The sequence below is a fragment of the Dermacentor variabilis genome, chromosome 9, assembly GCF_050947875.1.
Source record: "Dermacentor variabilis isolate Ectoservices chromosome 9, ASM5094787v1, whole genome shotgun sequence".
In the NCBI taxonomy this organism is placed as follows: Eukaryota; Metazoa; Arthropoda; class Arachnida; order Ixodida; family Ixodidae; genus Dermacentor; species Dermacentor variabilis.
The window spans coordinates 145,216,878-145,237,668 of record NC_134576.1 but is presented as its reverse complement, the minus strand read 5'-3'; the positions used below and the strand labels follow the sequence as shown (position 1 = coordinate 145,237,668).

The 20,791-nt window shown below is 43.7% G+C and overlaps 3 protein-coding genes across 19 annotated transcripts in view; 1 reads left to right on the top strand and 2 right to left on the bottom strand.

The window, feature by feature from the left end:
- Positions 1-10,697, bottom strand: part of cno (adherens junction formation factor afadin) — a 185,087-nt gene extending 174,390 nt beyond the window's left edge. The window contains exons 1-4 of the mRNA XM_075669816.1: positions 10,347-10,697; positions 5,345-5,537; positions 2,905-3,014; positions 2,081-2,164 (exon numbers count right to left, since the gene is read on the bottom strand). Coding sequence (XP_075525931.1) covers positions 2,081-2,164; positions 2,905-3,014; positions 5,345-5,537; positions 10,347-10,457 — 498 coding nt within the window. The 5' untranslated portion in view covers positions 10,458-10,697. The remainder of the gene's footprint in view (positions 1-2,080; positions 2,165-2,904; positions 3,015-5,344; positions 5,538-10,346) is intronic.
- Positions 10,698-10,705: 8 nt separating this feature from the next.
- Positions 10,706-20,791, top strand: part of LOC142557748 (uncharacterized) — a 29,829-nt gene continuing 19,743 nt past the window's right edge. For 6 of the 17 annotated variants that reach the window (XR_012822829.1, XR_012822830.1, XM_075669823.1 and 3 more), the window contains exon 1: positions 10,709-10,897. Coding sequence is in view for 1 of the 17 variants with exons in the window: in XM_075669821.1 (XP_075525936.1) it covers positions 11,303-11,395 (93 nt within the window). In the remaining 16 variants the exon portion in view is untranslated. Of the gene's footprint in view, positions 10,898-10,948; positions 11,396-20,791 lie in introns of those variants that run through there. The other 11 variants (XR_012822832.1, XM_075669820.1, XM_075669827.1 and 8 more) reach the window with 7 other exon arrangements.
- The window catches only part of stmA (Protein EFR3 homolog stmA), a 55,765-nt gene continuing 48,173 nt past the window's right edge, over positions 13,200-20,791 (bottom strand). The window contains exons 15-16 of the mRNA XM_075669830.1: positions 19,045-19,206; positions 13,200-13,450 (exon numbers count right to left, since the gene is read on the bottom strand). Coding sequence (XP_075525945.1) covers positions 13,262-13,450; positions 19,045-19,206 — 351 coding nt within the window. The 3' untranslated portion in view covers positions 13,200-13,261. The remainder of the gene's footprint in view (positions 13,451-19,044; positions 19,207-20,791) is intronic.

Below are 20,791 nucleotides of genomic sequence, written 5' to 3'. Positions count from 1 at the left end.
CATTTGGCAGTTTCACAGGTGCTGGCACTGTTGTACTGACATGCGCAGAACTCGACGACGGCGAGATCATTCGTCAGCTTTCGGCTGCACTGCCAGACGATGAGTCGGAAGATGACACACCATGTGCTACGCTGCCATCGCATGCGGAGTGTGTACAAGCAGTGACTGTGCTTTCAGCCGCCTACAGACCGTTTTTTTGTAGGCGCTGCCATATTGTAAACGCAGTGGCGCCGCCTATGAGCAGCGCCATACTGGCTTGTGTGAAAGCGGTCTTTTGCGTGGCAGGTATACGCTCAGCGGTAGGTTCTGGCGTTTGTTTTCGAAGTCGTGCGGTCTGTTTAGTATGACGTGCGTCTTCTACGTGGTAAACAGTTCTGCGAGACGTGCTGATGTGGTTTAATGCATCATGGCTGGAATTTCTGCTGGCGTTGAGGTGGACGGAATATGCAGCGCGATGTGCGCGCGTATATTTGAGCCTACGATCAGCCTCGGAGATCAATCGTGTATTTGTGAATGTTCCAATCACTAATGTGACCTTATTGCAGTATTATCCTCTATTTCTAAGCTGCGGTTTACGAGCCATGAAACATATGCGACCATCATAACAGCGTGGGTACCTTTCTGCTACGATAGGAGCTGTGATGTTACACTTTGACAAGCGTTCAAACTGTTCGCTGCAGGTTACATTGCGTGACTACTTGGTTCGATGGTTGAGGTTTCCGCCCCTGAATAAAATAGTTTTGGCAAGTAATAGCAGCATACCTTACAGTCTGAATTAAGATTCTCCAGCAAAGGGACTGTTTACGAACTGCGCGAGCGTCCTAAGCAGTGGTAGATGCTGGATTACAGATATCTTTGTTCTATATACCGCATGGTCCAAGCATACCGCATCAGCGGTTATATATCTATAAACGTTGTGCGGCGTGACTATGCGAGGTCGTGTTGCGGCTTTAGCCCATTTTCTCTTGCTTTTTCGAGAAAGAGGATGATAACTGAATTTTCTTTTTCGGTTGTGTTCATTCCGTTCTCTACGACGCACTCACACGTATTACGAAAATTTTGTCCTCAAAAATAGGCATCGCATTCTTTTTATGGGATTCCTCTCATATATCATGGCTGCATACAGGCCAAAAAGGCAATGCCAAAGCGCACAGCTTGCATATGTATCGTGCTGGTTCACCAACCTCAGTGATCGCAGTGTTGAGCAGCGCCATCAGCCTCATGCAGGAAGGCTTGCGTAGACATATGGTAATTTGAAGCCTACTAGACTTGAAATGCGCGAGAATGATGCCGGTGCATCACAAATATTTGATAGCGACTGCCGCTTAGATGTTTCGTGGTTGCCTTAGGTTGGCCGTGCACAAGCATGAGCTCTCACGCTTGGTGTTTTACTCCCTACGCCAAGCGATCAGATAGTGAGCAGATTTACCATTTCATGCTGCTAATACAGAAACACCGGTTTTCTTTGTTGAATTAAAACCGATATAAGCAAAATAGTTCACAACACATACACACACTGCGACTGATAATGTGCGTACACCGCGACTGATAAAGCGCGTCACATTTTTGCGCCCCCGAGAGATATTTCCCCCTACTGAAGTTACCGATGCACCGAAAAGCTTCCCTGACGACCTTATATGAACGGACATGGCGTAAATTTCACAAAGTACCATCTAAAACATCTTGAAATCGTTCCACAGCGCGCGACAGCAATACTTTCAAGCAGTGCCGCGCTGGATCTTCCAAGCAAGAGAGGACGAAAGCCCCTCCGTGCGCCCTATCCTCCTTGCCCGATGAGAAAGTCTATAGTGACCGTATGACCCACTCCTAGACTCAGGCTTATCTGATTGCATGTGAACGGAACAGCGTGCAACGGCGCATTCATGATTTCTTCAAGCCTACTGCCGAGCCCGAATAAAGGCGTGGAAATAAAGGATTTCATTTTTTTTTTCTTAATCTGCTTTTTTGGACACCTGTTTATTCGGACGTTTCCGCAGTCCCCATAGGCCCGAATAAACGGTCGGCGACTGTACGCATCTCAGTTGTACACATGAGAATCAGAAAAACAAGAATATATTACCGGTTCTTTGTTCTTCTTTTTCTTGTGCTCCCTACGTGAAAGTTTGCGCCCAAACCGCAATGATTCCACCTTGAGGGTTGGCAGCTGCATAAAACAATGTACTGTTAGCCCCTTCAAGCCCCTATACTTTTTTAAAGCTCTTACAAGGAAGGTTAGGACACGCTTAGACACTGAGCAATAAGTCCCTGCCAAAGATCTCAAGCCATGCTTGGCAACACACAGTGCTGGATGCAAAATGTGGCTGCAAAAAGCAGGCCACGAGGACAATATGCACCCTTGCAGGGCAACGGTATAGAAGCGCTAGTCACACACAAGAATAGATAGGTATAGAACAAGGAAATAAGAGAAGGAGAGATACGGCAATCATATCGCCCGACAAGAAGGAACAACTCAATTAAAAGCAAAAAGCAGGCACTACAGTAGCAGCGGCAACAAATAGGACTACCAAAATAAAAGTGAAAATGCTGCTTGCCCAACATTTCAACTTTGCAATGCATGGTATTGGTATGGTGCATGGTATAAGCTCACTGGTACCTTTATGGTGGACATATTTTTTGGTTTATAGGTGCAGAAATGGTACTTCTTGCCAATCGTGCCTTTGCAATATTTTCTGCACTAATTCCTTTTTCTTTTTTCAAAGCTATATACGAGGTTCATTTGTACTTATTGCTACCAACAAATTCTGGTAAATGAGTCACCAAAATTGCCATTAGCACTGCTGTTTTCCACCAACAGCCGGGACACAGATACAGTAAAAAGCATACAACACATGAAGGTAAGCTGATCTGCTGCCAGGCGAGCGGCTCGGACAATGGCTGTCTTACCCGAGACTTGTGGTCCATGCGTCGAAAGAGAAACCGGCCCTCACGGTCATCCTGATGCCAGTTGAGTTGCACCAAGAGGGGACGCTCATCAGGACCCAGCTTACGCTCCTCTGTGAATACAATCAGTAGCAAGTCGTGTTGCTGCTCAATGCAATGAAAAAACAACATATGCAGATAAATGTTCCTCAGAACACAATACATGCAGCCCTCAAGGCTATCAATATCATGCTCATAGATAAGCTAAACATAATAACTGCCTCTGTGTAATAGCTCTAGACATGAAAAAGGCATCTGCAGCTATAAGCCTCTTTCTCAATGCCATCAGTATTACAGCGGATGACCTGATGTGAATTTTTAATGTTAGTAATCATTGGATTGAAAATAAAACTACATTAAGCATGTTCACAATGTTAATTTTTACAGGAAAATGCAGTTTACTATATCAAAAATCCCAATCAATTGTTGGTTGCGAATCTTCTAAGCATCACTTAAATATGCCACTTAGCAAAAATGCAGGTTAGATGAGATGCTGGAGCTCCGTAATCTGGTAATGTTTGAAAAAATGGGGAAGTTGTTAGCAGACTTGCGGAAAGAGCAAGGTAGTAGGATCTAATGAACTACCATATTTACTCGAATAATGATCGCACTCGCGTAATGATCGCACCCCTGAATTTTGTCGTCAAAATTCGATTTTTTTTTCATTTCCCGTGTAATGACCGCACCCCGAACTTGCCGCAGCGATATATCATGTGCCAAGTCTAGCTAATATTGATCACGCTCACCATCTGTCGAATGCTACGCGAACGACTCTTCAAGACAAACCAAGCGGTCTACACGCACCAAACATTCTTAAGTAGATGCCTCATTTCATTACTTTCATCACTTTCTGCACGTCCATGACTTAAAAAAAGCTGCAACCAAACTTGCCGTTATTATGTGTAGGCTTTATAATGGTTGTCAACAACAACAAAAAAGGCGCCTTTCGATTCTTCTCATCTGCACTTGTGGGCACGCAACAAATCGCGAGCGGCAACAATAGTAGCCACGTTTACACTGATGCGTTAAAAGTGTACTCTATTCATACGCCGACGCTTGTAACACAGCTAAGATATTCGCCCACTTTTAACGGACACGTGCCGTATTAGGATAGTAGTGAAGACAAATGCCGCAGTTTCCGCAGCATGCCGGCCATGTATTTCTATGTCACTGGCAGCCGAGCGCGCCCATCTGCTTCTGTCCCCTCAAAGTGGACATGGCTATGTTATCGATGCAAACTTGCCGATATTAATGTTATTATTCATTACTGATACGGAAGAAACTGTTTCAATGCACGTAATGTACTCACGAGACGAAGAAAAAATCGTGTTCGGAGCGTTCGGCTTGCTCCGCCGGCCGCAATTTTTGTTTTGGTGTCCCGCAGCAAACGCAGGACGAAAAAAGTTTTTTTCTTTCCTTTTTGCGGGAAACTTAACCTGCGTAATGATCGCACCCCTGATTTTGCGTCAATTTTTCTGACAAAAAAGTGTGATCCTTATGCGAGTAAACACGGTATTGTAGCTTGCTTCAAGGATGCAGAAAAAGGAATTTTCTGCACCCCTGTGGCCCCTGCACAAGTTTCAAAAATGTACAGTTATAATTCTGTTAGTTGATCTGGAGCTGGTCTCTCTTTTGTGCTGCAAAATTGGTCACTGCAGAGAATTTTCTCGACACTTCAGATCAACACACCCTGTGTAAATCTCTCTTGCCCTGCTCCATAACTTATACTGCTTGCTAGCTGTGTGAAAATACATGAAAGGGGATAACACAGGCGTACCAGTGTCATTCCCTTTTGAAAGTCTGTATTGGTGCACTGTGAAGACAGTGCACCAACATGCTCTGTTGTCGACTTCGACTGAGCCTGTAGTAAGCGAGGCAGCTCGTCACTTTTGCCAGTGAATGAACAATTGGCCCTAGCATTCTATGGGAACATCAATGTGCAGAATTGGTTCTTTTCATGTGTTTCCAGCATTTTCAACGTTGTCAGAGTTTGCTAATAGCCCCAACCAAAATGACAGCAGTGGTAGTATTATGAACATGTGATGCCCATAATATCACATAATACGGCTCATCATCAATTGGTAATAAACACAGAGCTTGATATTCAGCATTGTTGTTACACTAAATTGTTATACCTTCCAAAAGCATCGACTCATTCAATACTAATCTGAAACCCTGATAGACAACTAACCGTGAGGGCACACATGTTGTAGAAAAAGGCCCAGTACAAGTTAAGACACCCTCAACGTGGGTCACTATACACCCTTAGCAGCAGTAGCATAGTAATCCTGTTTCAAGTACAGTAAAGGATAACTGCAATGCGTATTCTCACAGTGTAGGAATCAAAATTATCTTTCCAAACTAAGAAGGCATGCCAGTACAGAGGAAATAGCATGAAGGTTACCTCCATTCTCGTGTATTTCGTAGAGGGCATAGTCCGGGACCGACAGCATGCGGATGTCAGGGCGGAATTTTTCAATGAGTGTGCCAACAACATCATTGACAGTGGCTGTGCTCGAAACACGAATGCACTTTGTCACAACTTTCTGGTCTGCATCTTGAAAGTAGAATCGCATCACCCCATGGAACTCGAGGTCCTGAAACCGACACAGCAGTAAGTTACCATCATGTGCTTCTGGCCTTGTCAATGCCACAGTGCCATAAAGCAACAGTAAGAACTGCCATTTATAGCAGCAGGAATTGTATCACGACAGTTTTCATTTTGACCATTAATAGAAGTCACATGGAGAAACATTTGCAGATTAAAGAACAAATATCAGTTTTGCCACAAAGGCGAAGCAATGATTGCGATAGCAACATATTAAAATATTACACAAAGTGTAAGACTCGTAGCTCTAGTGGAAGCATGAACTGAAGTAAATGTAAGCTAAGTAAAAACAAGCTGTTGTGCTAAGGGTCCTCTGTTCGAATTCTGCATCAGACAATTTAATTTATGTTTATTAAAGGTGACGTCTTTCATAAAGCGACTTTGCCACCACTTTTGCATATTTTGCACGTTTCAAATGTCTTTCCGGGGCTGATCCCAGAGGTAGAGCACCACCACGCGGCTAAAATTAACATCACTTTCAGGTTTGAGTATGTTATTGTTTCACACTTTTATTTTTAATATTTAAGTCTGAGAAGATGAAGGTGAAAGGGATGCGCAGTCGGCGTTTTGTTTCATGACATTTGTTTGTGGGCTGCCATTCTCAAAATTCTGAGGAATAATTTTATCAAGAATAAGACTTGGTATGAGCAACTTTAGTGATAGAATGGTGTACCAATATAACCCGCACATACCACATGTCATATAGCATGGCATGGCATATAGCATATAGATCCCTAAATATATACGGAACTTCACAGCAATGCCGACGACGAGAATTTGCTTGCAATGTCCATATAACTGATATAGCAATGAAATTCTCCCTGCAATACCGAAAACTATGCCTGTCTTCTTGCAAAGCAGTCTTCTTTTTGGACACTATAGAAGCTAATCACATTATGACAATAAATATTTCTACCCTAGACTTATCAATGGATGTTACACAGCTCACAAGGCCCAATTTTGCTAACAGCATCTGAGAAGGTTACAACTGCCACGGAGCACAACTATAATGTGCTGCAAATAGAGCCGCTTACTAGTTCTCCTACACATCAATGCATGTAGACATACAGACAGGTACATGCAACTTTCATGAATGCAACATTGGTTGAACTGATCTACACATCCGTCATGGACAATTCTTTAATTTATATTAAATAATCCAGACCTATACTGTATGTACCACCAGGGTTTAATAGATGAAAGTCAATTGGTAATGAGTGCCAACATTGCATCACAAACTGGAAGCACGCTTCTGTCAATGAATATTGACACATTTCACAAGTATGAGGTTAAATTCAGACAAGCCCACATTGTTATGTGCAGTTAAGAAGCTGGTACCAATGTTCATTCAAAGTGCAAGCTAGTCATATCCATGTGTACATGGCAATAGTTCATGGCAGTTCCGTCTACGTTTTCGTGGCAATTTTTAATCATGACATGCTAATTCAGGCGGTGCAAGGTTCAGGCATGTTTGCAAGGCTGGAAAAAAAAAAACGGTTCATTTCACAATTGATGGGTCAGTTTGTTTGACGTACTAGAACAGCAGTGCAGGAACGACACAAGAATGTGGCATCATTTCATGTTCTTGTCTCTCTCGTCTTTCCTGCGCAGCTGCCAGCTGCCTCAGTGCGCAATAAGAGGCTGCATGGATGGATTTTCGATTTTTTGCTGCAGCAGCTGTGCACACGCATGTTTTTAAAAGTAGTTTAGTTAAGATGGAGTAATATTGCTGTACATCACAGAGCAAAAGTATTTCAAAAAAATTTGGAGGATGCCTAAGCTTCGCCTTTAAGAGTGGAATGCGACAGCCTTCAAAGATCCCCGACTGCTTCTCACGCTTCGGGCAACTGCAGCTTATGTAACCGTAATGTTTACTGGAAAATGCTGATGGCAAATGCTATGCATGATGGCGAGCTTACTGGTAGAAATGTGGCCTCTAGTGTGGGCCAATCCCGGAGATAGTGCACAACTGCACAAAAAAAAAGACTGCATCATTTTCATGTTTCTGTTATTGTTTTGCACTTGTATTATTTAAGTCTGAGAAGATTTAAGATAAAAGGCATGTGTTGTCGGTGTTTTGTTTCATGACATTTGTTTGTGGGCACTCTCAAAATTTCCAGGAATAACTCTGTCAAAAATGTAAGACAAGGTTATGAGCAACTTTAGTGACTGAATGGCGTGGCAATATAACTCGCATATACCGCATGTCATATAGCAAGGTGTGGCATATACATATACCTAAATATATAGGGCTATTTTCCCTCACTGACAACTCCACTGACACCAGATTTTTTTCGACACAGGGCCCTTAATGCAATTGCGTTAATATTTTCATGTGTGACAAAAGGCTCATCGCCCAATAAAAGCATGGGTTGGATAGAAATTCTGTGTTTCTAAAACACTTTGAAATGTTCGTCTGCATTTTTCTAATCTCGAACACCTCATTAAAATGTCTAACATAGACAGAAACTCATCACAGTGAAGGCATATTGACTTTGGTTTATTATTTAAAGAGGTAACTGTTGAGTGGCCTTGTGTGGCCAATTCTTCGATGACACAGAATGACCTCATAAGTGTTTTTTTTTTTCTCTGGAGTGACAACTGCGCCATTCTCACAGAAATATTGTATACAATAAAGCTTATCTTTCAGCTGGTTCCACAGTTTCAGCCAATATTTAAATTGGCAGTTTTTGAAGTGCATACTTTGCCAAGGTAAACCGAACATCACATAGCTCGAATGTTTTTGTCCCAGCTGTCATAAAATCTGCTCTCTTATTTCCAGAAAGCAACAATTAAGTCCTTGCTATGACATTCTGTATACTGATTTTGCGCTTTCTTTCCTCAATTATTTCTTGACAGCCGACTAGATATGAGCTCTTGAAGAGGAATCAAAGGGTCACTAAACAAGACAGATTTGTCACTACTTGTCAGATTATCTTCCAGAGCCGACGATGGCACAGAATCCTGCAGTAAACACAGTAGCATGACACAGAAGTCACATTTCCTTTTTTAAATGGTTTCATATTATTGCAGCACTTACATTATTGTTGCCCTTTGATTCATCGTAAACTATTTAGAATATAATTTATAATCTGCTTTTACCTCGAGATTTTCACTCCACAAGGCCTTAGTGTGGAATGCTTTTTGAATTTTATTAACCTCAAGTTGCAGTGGTACATAATAAAGGCTAATCGCAATTTCATTTTTGGCTAAATTGGTTATACATGCACCTATTGTGTATACTACTGAAGCAATTTTGGCAAAGTTACATGGCTGGTAACCAAATTTCCAATGAACAGCCTTTAATTAGCACCTAGGCGGACATGGGCAGCTGCTGCTTAGAAGACATATTGCAAATCCCAGCATCTCACCTCTGAGGCTTGTAGTGTTGTGTGGACACCACGTAATATCAGAGGATATGCATAGGAGACAAGGTGGCTCTACATTCCGGATTGTGCGTCACTTCCAGTAAACAGGAAGTCGGAGTTGTTTCAGCTTCAGTATCAAAGACATCTATTTTTGCTGCCTTTTTTGTGATGTGCCTACCCCTTTTCCAAATGTAATAACATGCCCAGAAGCTGCTCTTAGCTGCACCATTTGAAACTACGTTTTTCCAGCAGTCTAAAGTGTAGACATTTCTTAATAACTAAGCCAACTTTATTACTGCTTTATAAAATCAAAAAATATTTTTTCGCTTTCAGTGTAAGCATTTGAGAGAACAGCAATGCAATTTAACTGCATTCTTTCATGATGTGCAGCCACATAAGCTGACACTGTAATATGCTAAACAAAGCTGCGCAGCTGAGGTGTAACACAATGTGCATTCATCATGCAATTCTAATAACGGCCTACATCAAAGTGCACAAGTCATGAAGTGAAACTCATGTACAATTGAGAAGCACAAGCCATCCAATGAACACCACTGTGTATGCTCTGTTAATATGTTTGCAATAAGATGACACCCTTATAATGCACATTTTTTCATTGGTTTACCAGCATACTAATCTGAGTTACGTTATATTTTAATGTGGGCCAAACTCAACAGTGATTTTTGGGCCGAGTTTCAATGAGCACGTTGGCTTGGGTTGCAAAACAGGGTCAAACTCTGTGACAGATGTCTACGTCGCGAGGAGCTCGGCCCTAAACGTTGTGCCAGGTGCGCAGCTGACGCAGTAAAAGTAGTTTTACTTGTTTACATTGCAATTTTGAGTTCCCGGAACACCGCTACGTACAATAGCAGACAGGTCCCATTACATGGGTGGAAACTAGCGGCGTCGACCACAAAAGTCAAGAGGTGTAATGGAATGAGTTATCTGAGCGTCCAGCATCCTGCAGTTAACGTGGAAATTAATGTGGCCTGAAGCAAGCACATATTATCGGTGCCAAAGCTATGAGTAGGAGCAGTGATGTTATCAACTTTACAATAAAAGCGATGAGTCAGGGCGACACAGTAAGCATTCATTCGTGTCAGAGACTACCCAAGTTTTGGATGCCGCTTCGAGCGAGGACGCCGCTCACGGCGACTGTCACGCCCGAGTGCCCGCGGGTGCTCCGATGACAGTGGCGTCGCTGGCACCGGAGCTGAGCAACGTCTTAGGAAAGCCGAAAATAGCTCTCAAAGCCGCTAATAAAGCGTCAATTCCGCGTAATACAAGTGCAGCAAGGCGCCATCTTGACGTGACACACTTCAAGACTCGGGCCGAAGGTGGCCCCCGAGACACATCTAAACGCACATGAGACACGGGCAAACACACTCGCGTTACGGGTCGACGGTTCCGGAGCACCAGCACGCATTTACCTCGTTCGGTTCACTGAGTTCGAAAAGGTCAAGACGATTGGCATTCCACTGGTTGATGGTGTTTCGGAGGTTGATACGCTCCACGGCTTTCAGCTCTCGCTCGGACGCCATCTTAACGCCTGGCAGCGCGTCTGGAAGGTAAGACCGTTGTCTCCGCGCTTGAGACACTTCACGTCACATGGGTGAATTGTTGCCTCCGATGCGTCCGGGTTAGGCACCTCGACCTCGCGTCACTTCACGGCCTGTCAACTCCATTTCAGCCGCGGTTTCCGCGAACAGGTAGCATACAAGTGCGGACCCATGGAGCTGGCAAAAGCCCCACCAAATTCCTCGGCTTGGTCACGTGATTTCCGGCTTCCGTCGACTCCACCCTTGAACGCTTTTCGGCTGTGGCTCGCGCGTCGGATCCTACGTGTTCGGTTTGCAAGAGCAATTCTCATTCTAACCAAACTCTGACGGTTAGAAAACTTTATAAACGAAGCGTTGTTTTCTTGAGACAACAAGCTAGTGACACTTGGTGAAGTCGAACACAGCAGGCTATGAGTGAGTGAGTGAGTAAAAGCTTTATTGAATATAAATAAAATAAGGCACGATGGTTGTAAATTTTTCGAGCGCCAGCGCACGACGTCGTCTGTTTTTGTTTCTTAGGTGAAGCTTTACTGTCATCGATAAGTAACGTCGTTCATTTCGGTTTGCGTGAGGTTGAGGAACAGTTGTAAACATACTACGTGGAATATTGCTGACCTAACAAGCTGATATCTGTGTCGTGTTTTAATGGTGTATAACGAACATTTCCAAGCTAATAGGCGCTCGCCTTTGTATTGCAGCTTTTTCAAGTTTCGCTGTAGTAAAACACGCTTGAAATTCGGATCGGTGCTTGGGCGACCCATTTTGAACACGAGCTAAAAAGAAAAACGATGACGTGATCCTGTGCAATAGGTTGACGGTACGTGCATATGTATATGCTGCGCCCCGCGCCCAAGCATGCGGATGCCGCTGCACAAACAAGACTTGTACCGAGCCCTGGCGCGGCGCCAAGGTTAGACATGGTGAGCCATGTTTATAGCTGTACTTCTCTTATACGTTTCCGCGGTCGCGTTGCCGCTTACGGTGGAGAGGACGCACAATGGCAGCATCATCGTGTCCCAGTCGGTCGTCGTGTCCAAAGGAAAGGCGACCAACATAAGCAGCAGCGTCCTTATACGCAATAACAAGAAAAAACCGGCCTACCCGAACGCGGAAAATGCCTATGTCGTGTCGACTCGCCGAAGAGGATGCACGTCCGACATTCGTGCAAAACTTACGGAATTCATCAAAGCCGCATCTGGGGCCACTGCAGAAACCGGAGTCGGTTCTCGAAATCGAATTTTGACCAAAACGTTGGGGAAACAAAACAAGTACGCGCGGAAAAGTACCGAACCCTTCGAAACCACTGTAGAAAGCTTCTTGAATGCCTTCAAACAAAATACTTCACTTGTAATTTCAAAAGGCGCAAACTTGCACAACAGCGCAAATGGTACAAATACCTGGTTGACTACAGAACTCTATAGAACAAGTCGCTCCGGTTTCGCAGCTGGAATCGCAAGACTCTTCTGGAAAAGAAGTACATCAAAGCGTCCCATCACAGTGCCTCTGTTGGCTGCTGATATGCTCCGTGACAGCTTTCAGATTGACTATGGCTGGGTCCATCAGAAACGAGTCCGAAGACATGCTTCCAACTACAACGCTGTGGAGGTCAACAACATGACAGTCAAGTCTGATGTGTCACACTTGGATAACGACACAAGGATGGTACTTGTACTTCTCATTGCTCTTCTGCTCTTGGCACTTTCATCGGTCATGTCCTACCGACCCTCCGTGGAACACCCATACTGCATCAGGTTGCGTCCAGGTGCAGCTGCGCTCTACCAGCCTGTACCCACTTCTGATTGCTTGGATGTTGTAAACACACACAAGTCTAACCTCAAACCTCGTGACAAGCGCTTTACATCCTTAGTGTGCACAAAAATCCTGGTGTCACGAATGGTGCGTCGTTACAGGGACAGATCAGAGAAACAATCTCAAGTTTTTGACCCTGAACTGACCAAAGATATTTTGCTGTCGGACAGTGTTAGCACACCAGCCCATCCTATTGCACGACCACAAGGTGGAGAGTCTAGTGTAGAACCTTACACTGCTAACTTTGTTCTGAAGGATGTTCCGCAAGAGATACGCAAGCTCTTACTCAAAGTTCAGCTGCAACAGAGGTCAGACCTTGGTACTGTGCGGACCTATGATAAGAAAATTAACTTTGACCTGAGTTCATGAGCAACAGGTTAACAAAAGCTGCGCTTGCAGACAGCACTCTAGAATTCATTCTCAGCCTTTTGGTAGAAATGGCCCTGGATAACATAGTCCCTCAAATCCTTGTCCGAGGCTGAACGTAGCATTCTTGTGACCATATGCTGAAATTTGCACATGGAAGACAAGCACTTCCTTATGACTTTTTCGTCACAGTGTTAAGATACTTTAACAGTGACAGCAGTACTGTGTATTCTGCACTATATGCTGAGAACACCATTTCCTGATATTCTTCTGTTTACTATAGCAACCAGCAGGACGCACTGAATGTTCAAATTGAGTGGAGACCTATCTCATATTCTGTAGTTCCATTCTGTACATATAGGCACTATTTGCTAAAGTCAGCAGTCTTTGCTTAATGTTGCAACTTGTAGACTTAAGAACTATGACTTGAAAATCATGCTGCTGATGCTAAAAAAATGGCAAGAGATCAAGAAAACACTCTTTTATTGCACCATACGTGGGAGGATGACTTGAAGATCATGTTGCTGGTGCTAAGGAAATGGCAAGAGATCAAGAAAACAGACTCTTTTATTGCACCATGTGTGGGAGAATGCCCCCCATCAGCATGAGAACTAAAAGACAAAAAGCTCAGGGAAGTTGATCTCGTACACTGGGGCTGTGTGGGACTCCTGAGCCAGATGGGCATTTAGTGCATGCTGACCTACTGTCGTGCCAGTGTGCCTGCCTGTAGAAGTCTGGCCAGTCATGGGACCTGGCAGCTTGCCCAGGATTTCCTTCAGCTTGCCTTGAAGGTCAATGGCCTGAAAATTCCACATCTGATCAACATACGTTGTTGCAAATGACACATGAAAGTTTGCACAAAAGAGGAACAACTGTAAAATGAACAAAGCTTGTGCCTGTTACAGTTGCTCTTCCTTCTGTATTTGGAACATTTTCCTGTGATTTGTCCTGTTCCAGCCCATAGCTAAAACGTGTTAGTAGGAAATACGATATTCTTTGATAGTATTGGTGATTACCATACAGAGACAGTTTTGTGTTTACGAATAGTGAAATTACAGAAGCATATAGCTTTTTGTGCCCGGCCTTCACAACACTCGCAAAACTCCACATTCATAAATCTGAATTTGATGTGGCTTTTCTATGAGTGCAGAGTGAAGACACCAGATTCAGCAACATGTCTCTCAACAAAATGAACAGAGGCTGTCCACAACTCATAAGTGACTGGCATGAGAAAATTAGTTGTAGTCAGCGTTCAACAATGAGGAACTGGGACCAAGCTGCCATTCCCTTGTTTATGCATATTTTTTTCACACTGGTGTCCAACAGACAAACACGCGAGAACTGGGATAATTTGCTGAGTATTTTCAAATACTTTCCGTTTCACACTTCGTCAGTGGTCATAGCGGCACTCCATCTATATTCAAAGATACTGTCTGCTGTAAAGCTACTGCTCACGACTGGCCAATCCTGGCTAGTCGTGTGTTATGGATGATACTGATAAGGAACAGATTTGAGTGATAGCAATTCTTATGCTTTACCAACTCAGCTTCTGCCCTTGCAGCACTGCAAGAGATTAGGGAGTTTTAGAATAGGGGCCCCAAAGAGCTTTGCGGGTGCTAGCGTTGGAGCACGCAGGAGTGAAGAGGTTTAGAATAGGGTTTTGCGTTTGCGGATAGCGTCTTGCGCTGACAGCGCCACTACGGCGTCAAAGAAAAACTATTAGAAATAATTGAACAAAATATACCGTTTTATGATAGGAAGTAATTTCGACTTGCGTGTATTCGCGTTTAATTATAATTCAGAGGTTATTCTTCAAGCAGTAAACAATTAGTAGCACTTAGTTTTGAGCAACAAAACTAACTTTACGTGCCTTCACCAGCCAAGCTTAGCCGTGTTAGGCCTACGAGCCATAAAATCCACAATCGAATTCGGAATTAGCAGTGTCTAAAGAATCAATCTTCATACCACACGCTAGTTGAGAGAAAGCGATAACCGCAGTCACTTCTCCTAGCTTGCATACTTCACGCGTTACCGCAAATCAAACCCAGTTTGGTGCTAGGTTAGAGCCATCGCTTCAATGGGTGCCGCCATGTTTGTTGACGCAAATCTTTTGGGGCCGCTATTTGGGCTCCCACTAAATCGGTGAAATAGCGTTCCCAACGTAAAACCCAAACGCAGTTTGCGTCTCACGCATGCGCAGTGGCTTCGACGCTATTTCTTTGGGGCCCCAAAATGTTTGGGACCCCTATCCTGAAACTCTCTATTAATTTGCGTACGAAGGCAGTGTGTATTGTGCTGAAGTGATTGGAATAATAACTCACTGATTCACAGAGCCATATGGTTAGCCATAATTAATTTGCATTAGGTATAGGTTAACAACAGTCAATAGTGAAGTTATGATACAACTGTATGTTAAATTATTGCATGGCTTCTTGTTTCAACACCAAAATCAAACCATCAAATGCAGCAGATGCCTTATGATAGGCATGATTAGATGGTGTGATGTGAGGTTCAATTATGCCATGAACAGAGGCCGTACACTGTAGTTTAACTGTACTGCCCCTTTACAAGTTCTTACAGGCACACAATGTGAACATATTATGTGAATGTACAAGTGATGACAGTTATTCAGCAGAGGATAGATGTTCCTACTACAATTTTGTGCTCGGGAGTGAGTGGCATGGATGTTCATGCTGAATAGAGTTATCATGGCCCTTGTCTCATAGCTATCTCATGTTCAAGCAATAATGTAAAGAAAACCAAAGGCTGCCAATGTGATCCGTTTATTAGTCTTGGAATGTCTGTCTTATTAAGCCCCTCGTGCTGTGAGCCAACGTTGTCGGCTACCGGAGCTTGGTATGCTTCAAAAAACGGGCAGGTTGCACTGTAGCCTGCAGGATGGATTCAGGCTGCTTTTGTACGAGTTTCTCTTGTGACAAATGAAATACATTTTGGTTCCAGCTATAAAAGTATTGCATTCAGCTACAAAGGCTTACAGTATGCTGAAAACTAGCAATATTGAATATGAAACATTTACCACCAATTTATGCTATATATAAAGAGGAATGTTAGGTTAAATTGGTAAACTGCTGTTCTGCAATTGCAAGTAAACAAGTCTTACAATGAATGCAGACTTCGTAAGCCAGAAATGACACTAAAACAAAAGAAGCAGAGTAACATTTGTTGATACTCCAGCTCCTTACCACCTGACTTACACTAGAGATTTTGACAGCACCTCTCACAGCTAGTCAATTGTTCATTTATTATTTCATTAAAGGTGGCTGAGGAGTACTTCTTTTGGACAAGTTGTTGTGACATACCGGAAGCTTAAACAGTGAAAAGATGATGACAGAGAGACATGTACTGTGTGTTCCATGTGTACATGTGTCTTCATCTTTTTGAGCTGTTTAACTAGCAGTATGATTAAAAATGGTTACAAACAATTTGCAACTGGGCAAAAACTTTATATTTGTGGATTCCTGCATAAGATAGACCCCAAAACATGATAGTACCATTAAATCTGTGAAATGACCGTGACATCATTGAAACTGTGATTTGAATGTGAAACATTAAAAAGGAAAGCTTGGGTTTCGTTTTCTCTCCTTTACTTATTTATTTATCCAAGTTAACAGTTGCACCTAATGAAAGGCGTTATTGCAGGCATATTGAAAAAATTATTCCTTTCCCACCAGAGAAATGCGAATTGGCTTTTGACAGACCATCTACGACGAGACCACTTTATAGTGACAGTGAAGTCTATAAAAGATTTTTCAACGTTTCTTCAGAGGAAACGATTGCTTGTATGTAAAGGAAGTGAGGGGGAAGCTTTTAGCCCATTGTATTATAATAATGTCACAGATTTTACTGTATTTCTGTGCTTTTTCATTGCTTTTGGCACAAGAAATATCAGTATAAGCTGTTAGGTTCAGTTTTGTTTATTTTTTTACACCATGTAATGCACCTTTTTAGAGCAAATAATTCCGTAGCCTTGGCAAGGTATTAGCACAATGTAAGATACAGAAAGTGGAGTGATAAGCAGTGCTCGAACAAGGGTTGCCACTGGAGACAACATTTCGAAAAGAGGACTTGTCTTAGTCAGGGCAACAACTGCTTTTCTTGACAGCATTTACATAGCTCACTTTCCCTAACTGGAGGAGCAGAATAAAGAGGTGCACACGTAGAATGAGGGACGTCAAAATGTTCATAAAAGGGGAGTCTTTAGTCAGGATGTTGTGAAAAGGAGGGACGGGGGTGCTGCTGTTTGTTCCTGCAAGAAGTAGGCAGGCAGGCAATGAACTTTAGTTAGGTCCTGAGGAGAGACTCCGAAATCCCTTTACGAGGGAGGAGCTGCAGCGGGCCGCTCCCACGTCGAGACGGGCAGGCCATGCCTGACCACCGCGCCGCGGGCTCACTGGACAGCCCGTAGCTGAGCGGCCTCCTCCCACTCTTCTTCCGTGACAAAAATATGGAAAGGAATGTTCACATGTGTGCAGGAATTGTCAATTCAATCGGCTTACTGTATTTGTTTGAATCTCGGCTGGTCCTGATTCTAAGCTGACCCCTCGCCCCCCCCCCCCCCCCTAAATATTTAGAGAGAGTTCGAAAATCAAAGCAAAAAGCTTTCCTCGTGCAAGCCAACCAAGGTAACAGTAAATAATGACAACCACAGAAAGTAAATGGCATTTATTACCAATGTCTAGCGCCAGCTGTGCACTTGTCCTGTACATGCTTGGTGACAGTGCCTCACGGAAAGCAGGCTTTGAAGAAACAGTGACTGTGTCAGCGCTCCATGCATTTGTTGCAGTGAAAATGGCGTACTGTTACAGTGAGCTGTAGTACTGTGTGGCAGCAACTAGTAATGGCCACAGTTCTGTGTTTTGGCACTGGCATCAGCGGCACGCATCTTTCTATTTTAAACAGCTCCTAGTGACATAGACGAAGCTAAGCCAACCTAAAAGTTTCATAACTCATGCAAAAAAATAAAGAGGGAGAGATTCGAATAAATACGGTAGTTTTCTCAGAAAGCTCTTTGAACATTTTGACTTTTCTCATTCTGCTTCCGCACTTGCTTATTATCCTCCTCCATTGGGTGAGAGTGAGCTATATAAATGCTGCCAAGGAAAGCAGTTGTTGCCCTCACGAAGACAAGTCCATTTGTATAAACACTGGCCCTTATGACATCGCTTTTTCAACCACCGCTAATCACTTTGTCTCCACATTTCTGCTTTCCTCGATCAAACTGAGGCAAGAATTTCGAAGTGGCACTGCTGCTAATCTATCACCATCATGTCCATTTTGACATATCAAGTGTCGACTCAAAGCAAGATTGAACCTGTTCACAGTTCAGGAGTGTAATGCATCACTCTAGCTTACCTTAATATTTGTTTATAAATAGCAGATATACTTGTCAATTAAGTCAACCAGTTTATTACCATTCTTCTTTACATTAAACCTACAAGGTAACCTATTTCAAGCACCTTTACACTTTTCCTTCAGAATATTGCCTTAGTAATGTGCGGACTCTCGTCTGTCCCCTGATGTTGCTTTCCCCACATGGCTCTTGTGTCTCCTGTAATCCGGTTTCTCCGCGTAGCTAGCTAAGCGTCAGCGCCAGTCAGTGCGGTTGTAGATTAGTATGAGAGATGGCACGAGTGTTGCGCTGCTAAGGCCACCTAAAAGTGGAGTTAGTTGGGCGTGACGGGGAGTAGGCTCTTCCCTCTTTGGCTCGGCGGCAGCAAGCAGCGCAGACATTCCGCACATGCGCCGATCCATGCTCCTGCGAGACTGTCTCGTGAGGCCTACATTGGAATGGACGAACATGGTCATTCGAATGCGCCACCGTTTGCATAACCGTACATGTGAACAACCAGGTGTTGGTGTCTAGCCTGAGGCAAACATATTCGCTCACTATCCAGTCGTGGTGAGTCGGACTTCCTAGACTTGTCGCACGCCTCTTGGCACATTCGAGTCGGCTCGAAGGCATTAGTGTATAAAAGGTGCACTAAACGCCATTGTGACTGTTTGCACTACTGTGTTGGTGTTCCTTTGTCCCAAGAGTACGGGCGAGATACCCACAGTAACTAGAAAAATATGTAAGGTATAAGCTAGTATGGAAATAAACAAAAAAAATATGCATAACAAAATTTACGAAATTTTAGCCACAACATTCCCAAGCTGCCACAGCAGAAACAATATAACATAATAATAGCTCGGTATAACATGTGCGCATGCACACAGAGAGAGAGAAAACATTGCCTGCAAGAAGTAAAATATTGCACAGACAATTTTACTCTGCACCAGTAAATGGGGATTCGAGAAACACAAGAGGTACATTTGACTCAATGCCATGGAATCAGTTTTCAACATAGTATCAAAATGTGGATGATAACAGTACCTGGTGGTGCTGCTGTGCACTCGACAGCAGCTCGAGGAAGGGTGTGCTGCGGAATCGCTCAAGCACCTTGTACCGCTGCTCCTCGGCCACCTGTTGTGTGTCAATCGGCTCCTGCATCATCTTTTTCAGTGCCTCCACCGTTATCTCCTCCTCAGGATGCTTCTGTGTAGAACAAGGAGCACTTGGTCAGACGGTGCATTCCCCAAAGAAAGAAGTGCACTGCTGTTATCACCACCACAAGCACTGAGCTGCAAATATGCAGAACAAATTATTTCCAGCCTGGGAAAAATCATTAGTGGGGCCTTACTATGGTCACCTTCGTCACTAATTCTGTGGCCTTACAGTCTCATGTAACCAACCACTTGTTACTATACCTAGCTCTAGTGTAGATTTCATTTTGCTATTTTTTAGTATTCCACAGTGCCTGGAGGGCTGCAAGCAAATAATGACAAACAAATTGTACACAGGGAACTGCGCCAAGGTCAGAAGTCAACTTGTTCAGTTTGCTATCTCGATGGAAGCCACGTAAAGTGAACAAATATGAATGGAAATAAAGACAAATGCAGTCAAATAGGGTAATTTTATAGAGTTAATCTAAACATATTTAGTTGGCAACTCGGCACTTGTGACTGTCTTCACTTCCTTGGTTCTTTCTGTATTTTTTTTTTTGCACTGCTTACAAGATATCATGAGGTCCTGGAGTGCATTTAGTGTTGATAATGCAGTAAAAGCTCGTTAATTCGAACCGCAAGGGGAAGCCGCTTCAGTTCATATTAACGAAAGTTCGAACTAACGAAAGTGAAGGAGGACAAGAGTACACTGCGATTTGGAAGCAGTAGGGCATGTCAGAAATTTGGCGTGCCAGAAAGTGATGGCGTGTGCTGCAGGCACACGCCATCTTCAAGTCGCAGCTCTGGGTCCGACTGTGCCACACCACCGATGTCCACCGAAAGGAACGTTAGCCAAGGCCATCATAAAGAATCGCGACGGCCGGTACATCCTAAGCTGAAAACGGACGCGCACAACCAATGAAGACTGCCGAGACAAAGACGCTGAACATGCGAAGGTGGCGAAGGCCCCGATTCGTCGGTTCTTGATTGCAAGCACAGCTGCGACGCACTTGATTCGCTGTGTTTTGGTGCTTGCTGCACCATCTGCCGCACAACATTAACAGCTACACAAGACTTGCAAAGCCTCCGAGATTTGGGATGGGCAAGGAGTCTCGGAGGTCACGTAGAACGGAGTGGAGGCAGCCGCCGCTTGCCTTCTGGCCGATCCCGTGCCGGTTAGATTTTTCCCAATTTTGCCTTCTCACGCCGTTTCTCTCCGTTCCGGAGGCGATGCAGCCTTTTGTGTAGGCAGCAGGCACGTTTCTTTGGCTGTGTGCCAGGCGCCAAGCCGCCGGCATGGTGGCGCGCAGTTCGAATTATCCGTGGCGGAACATTCTCGCATTCGAATTAACTGGCTTTTTTATACATAGACTTCTGTGGAGCTTGGCCGGACCAAATCGTACAGTTCGAATTATCCATAAATTTGAATTATTGAAGTTCGAATTAACGAGCTTTCACTGTATAATACCTGTGCATTTCTGGCAGTTCCATGCAAACCAATAAACATGAAAGGTAGCTCGCACATTGCGTGTTCCTTGCCAAAATAAGAGGCAAGCAAGTGGAAGTTTTCAAACCTTTAGGTACACAACAAAACAAATAGTGTACCTGAGCATGGAAATAGTTCTTCATGTGAGCTA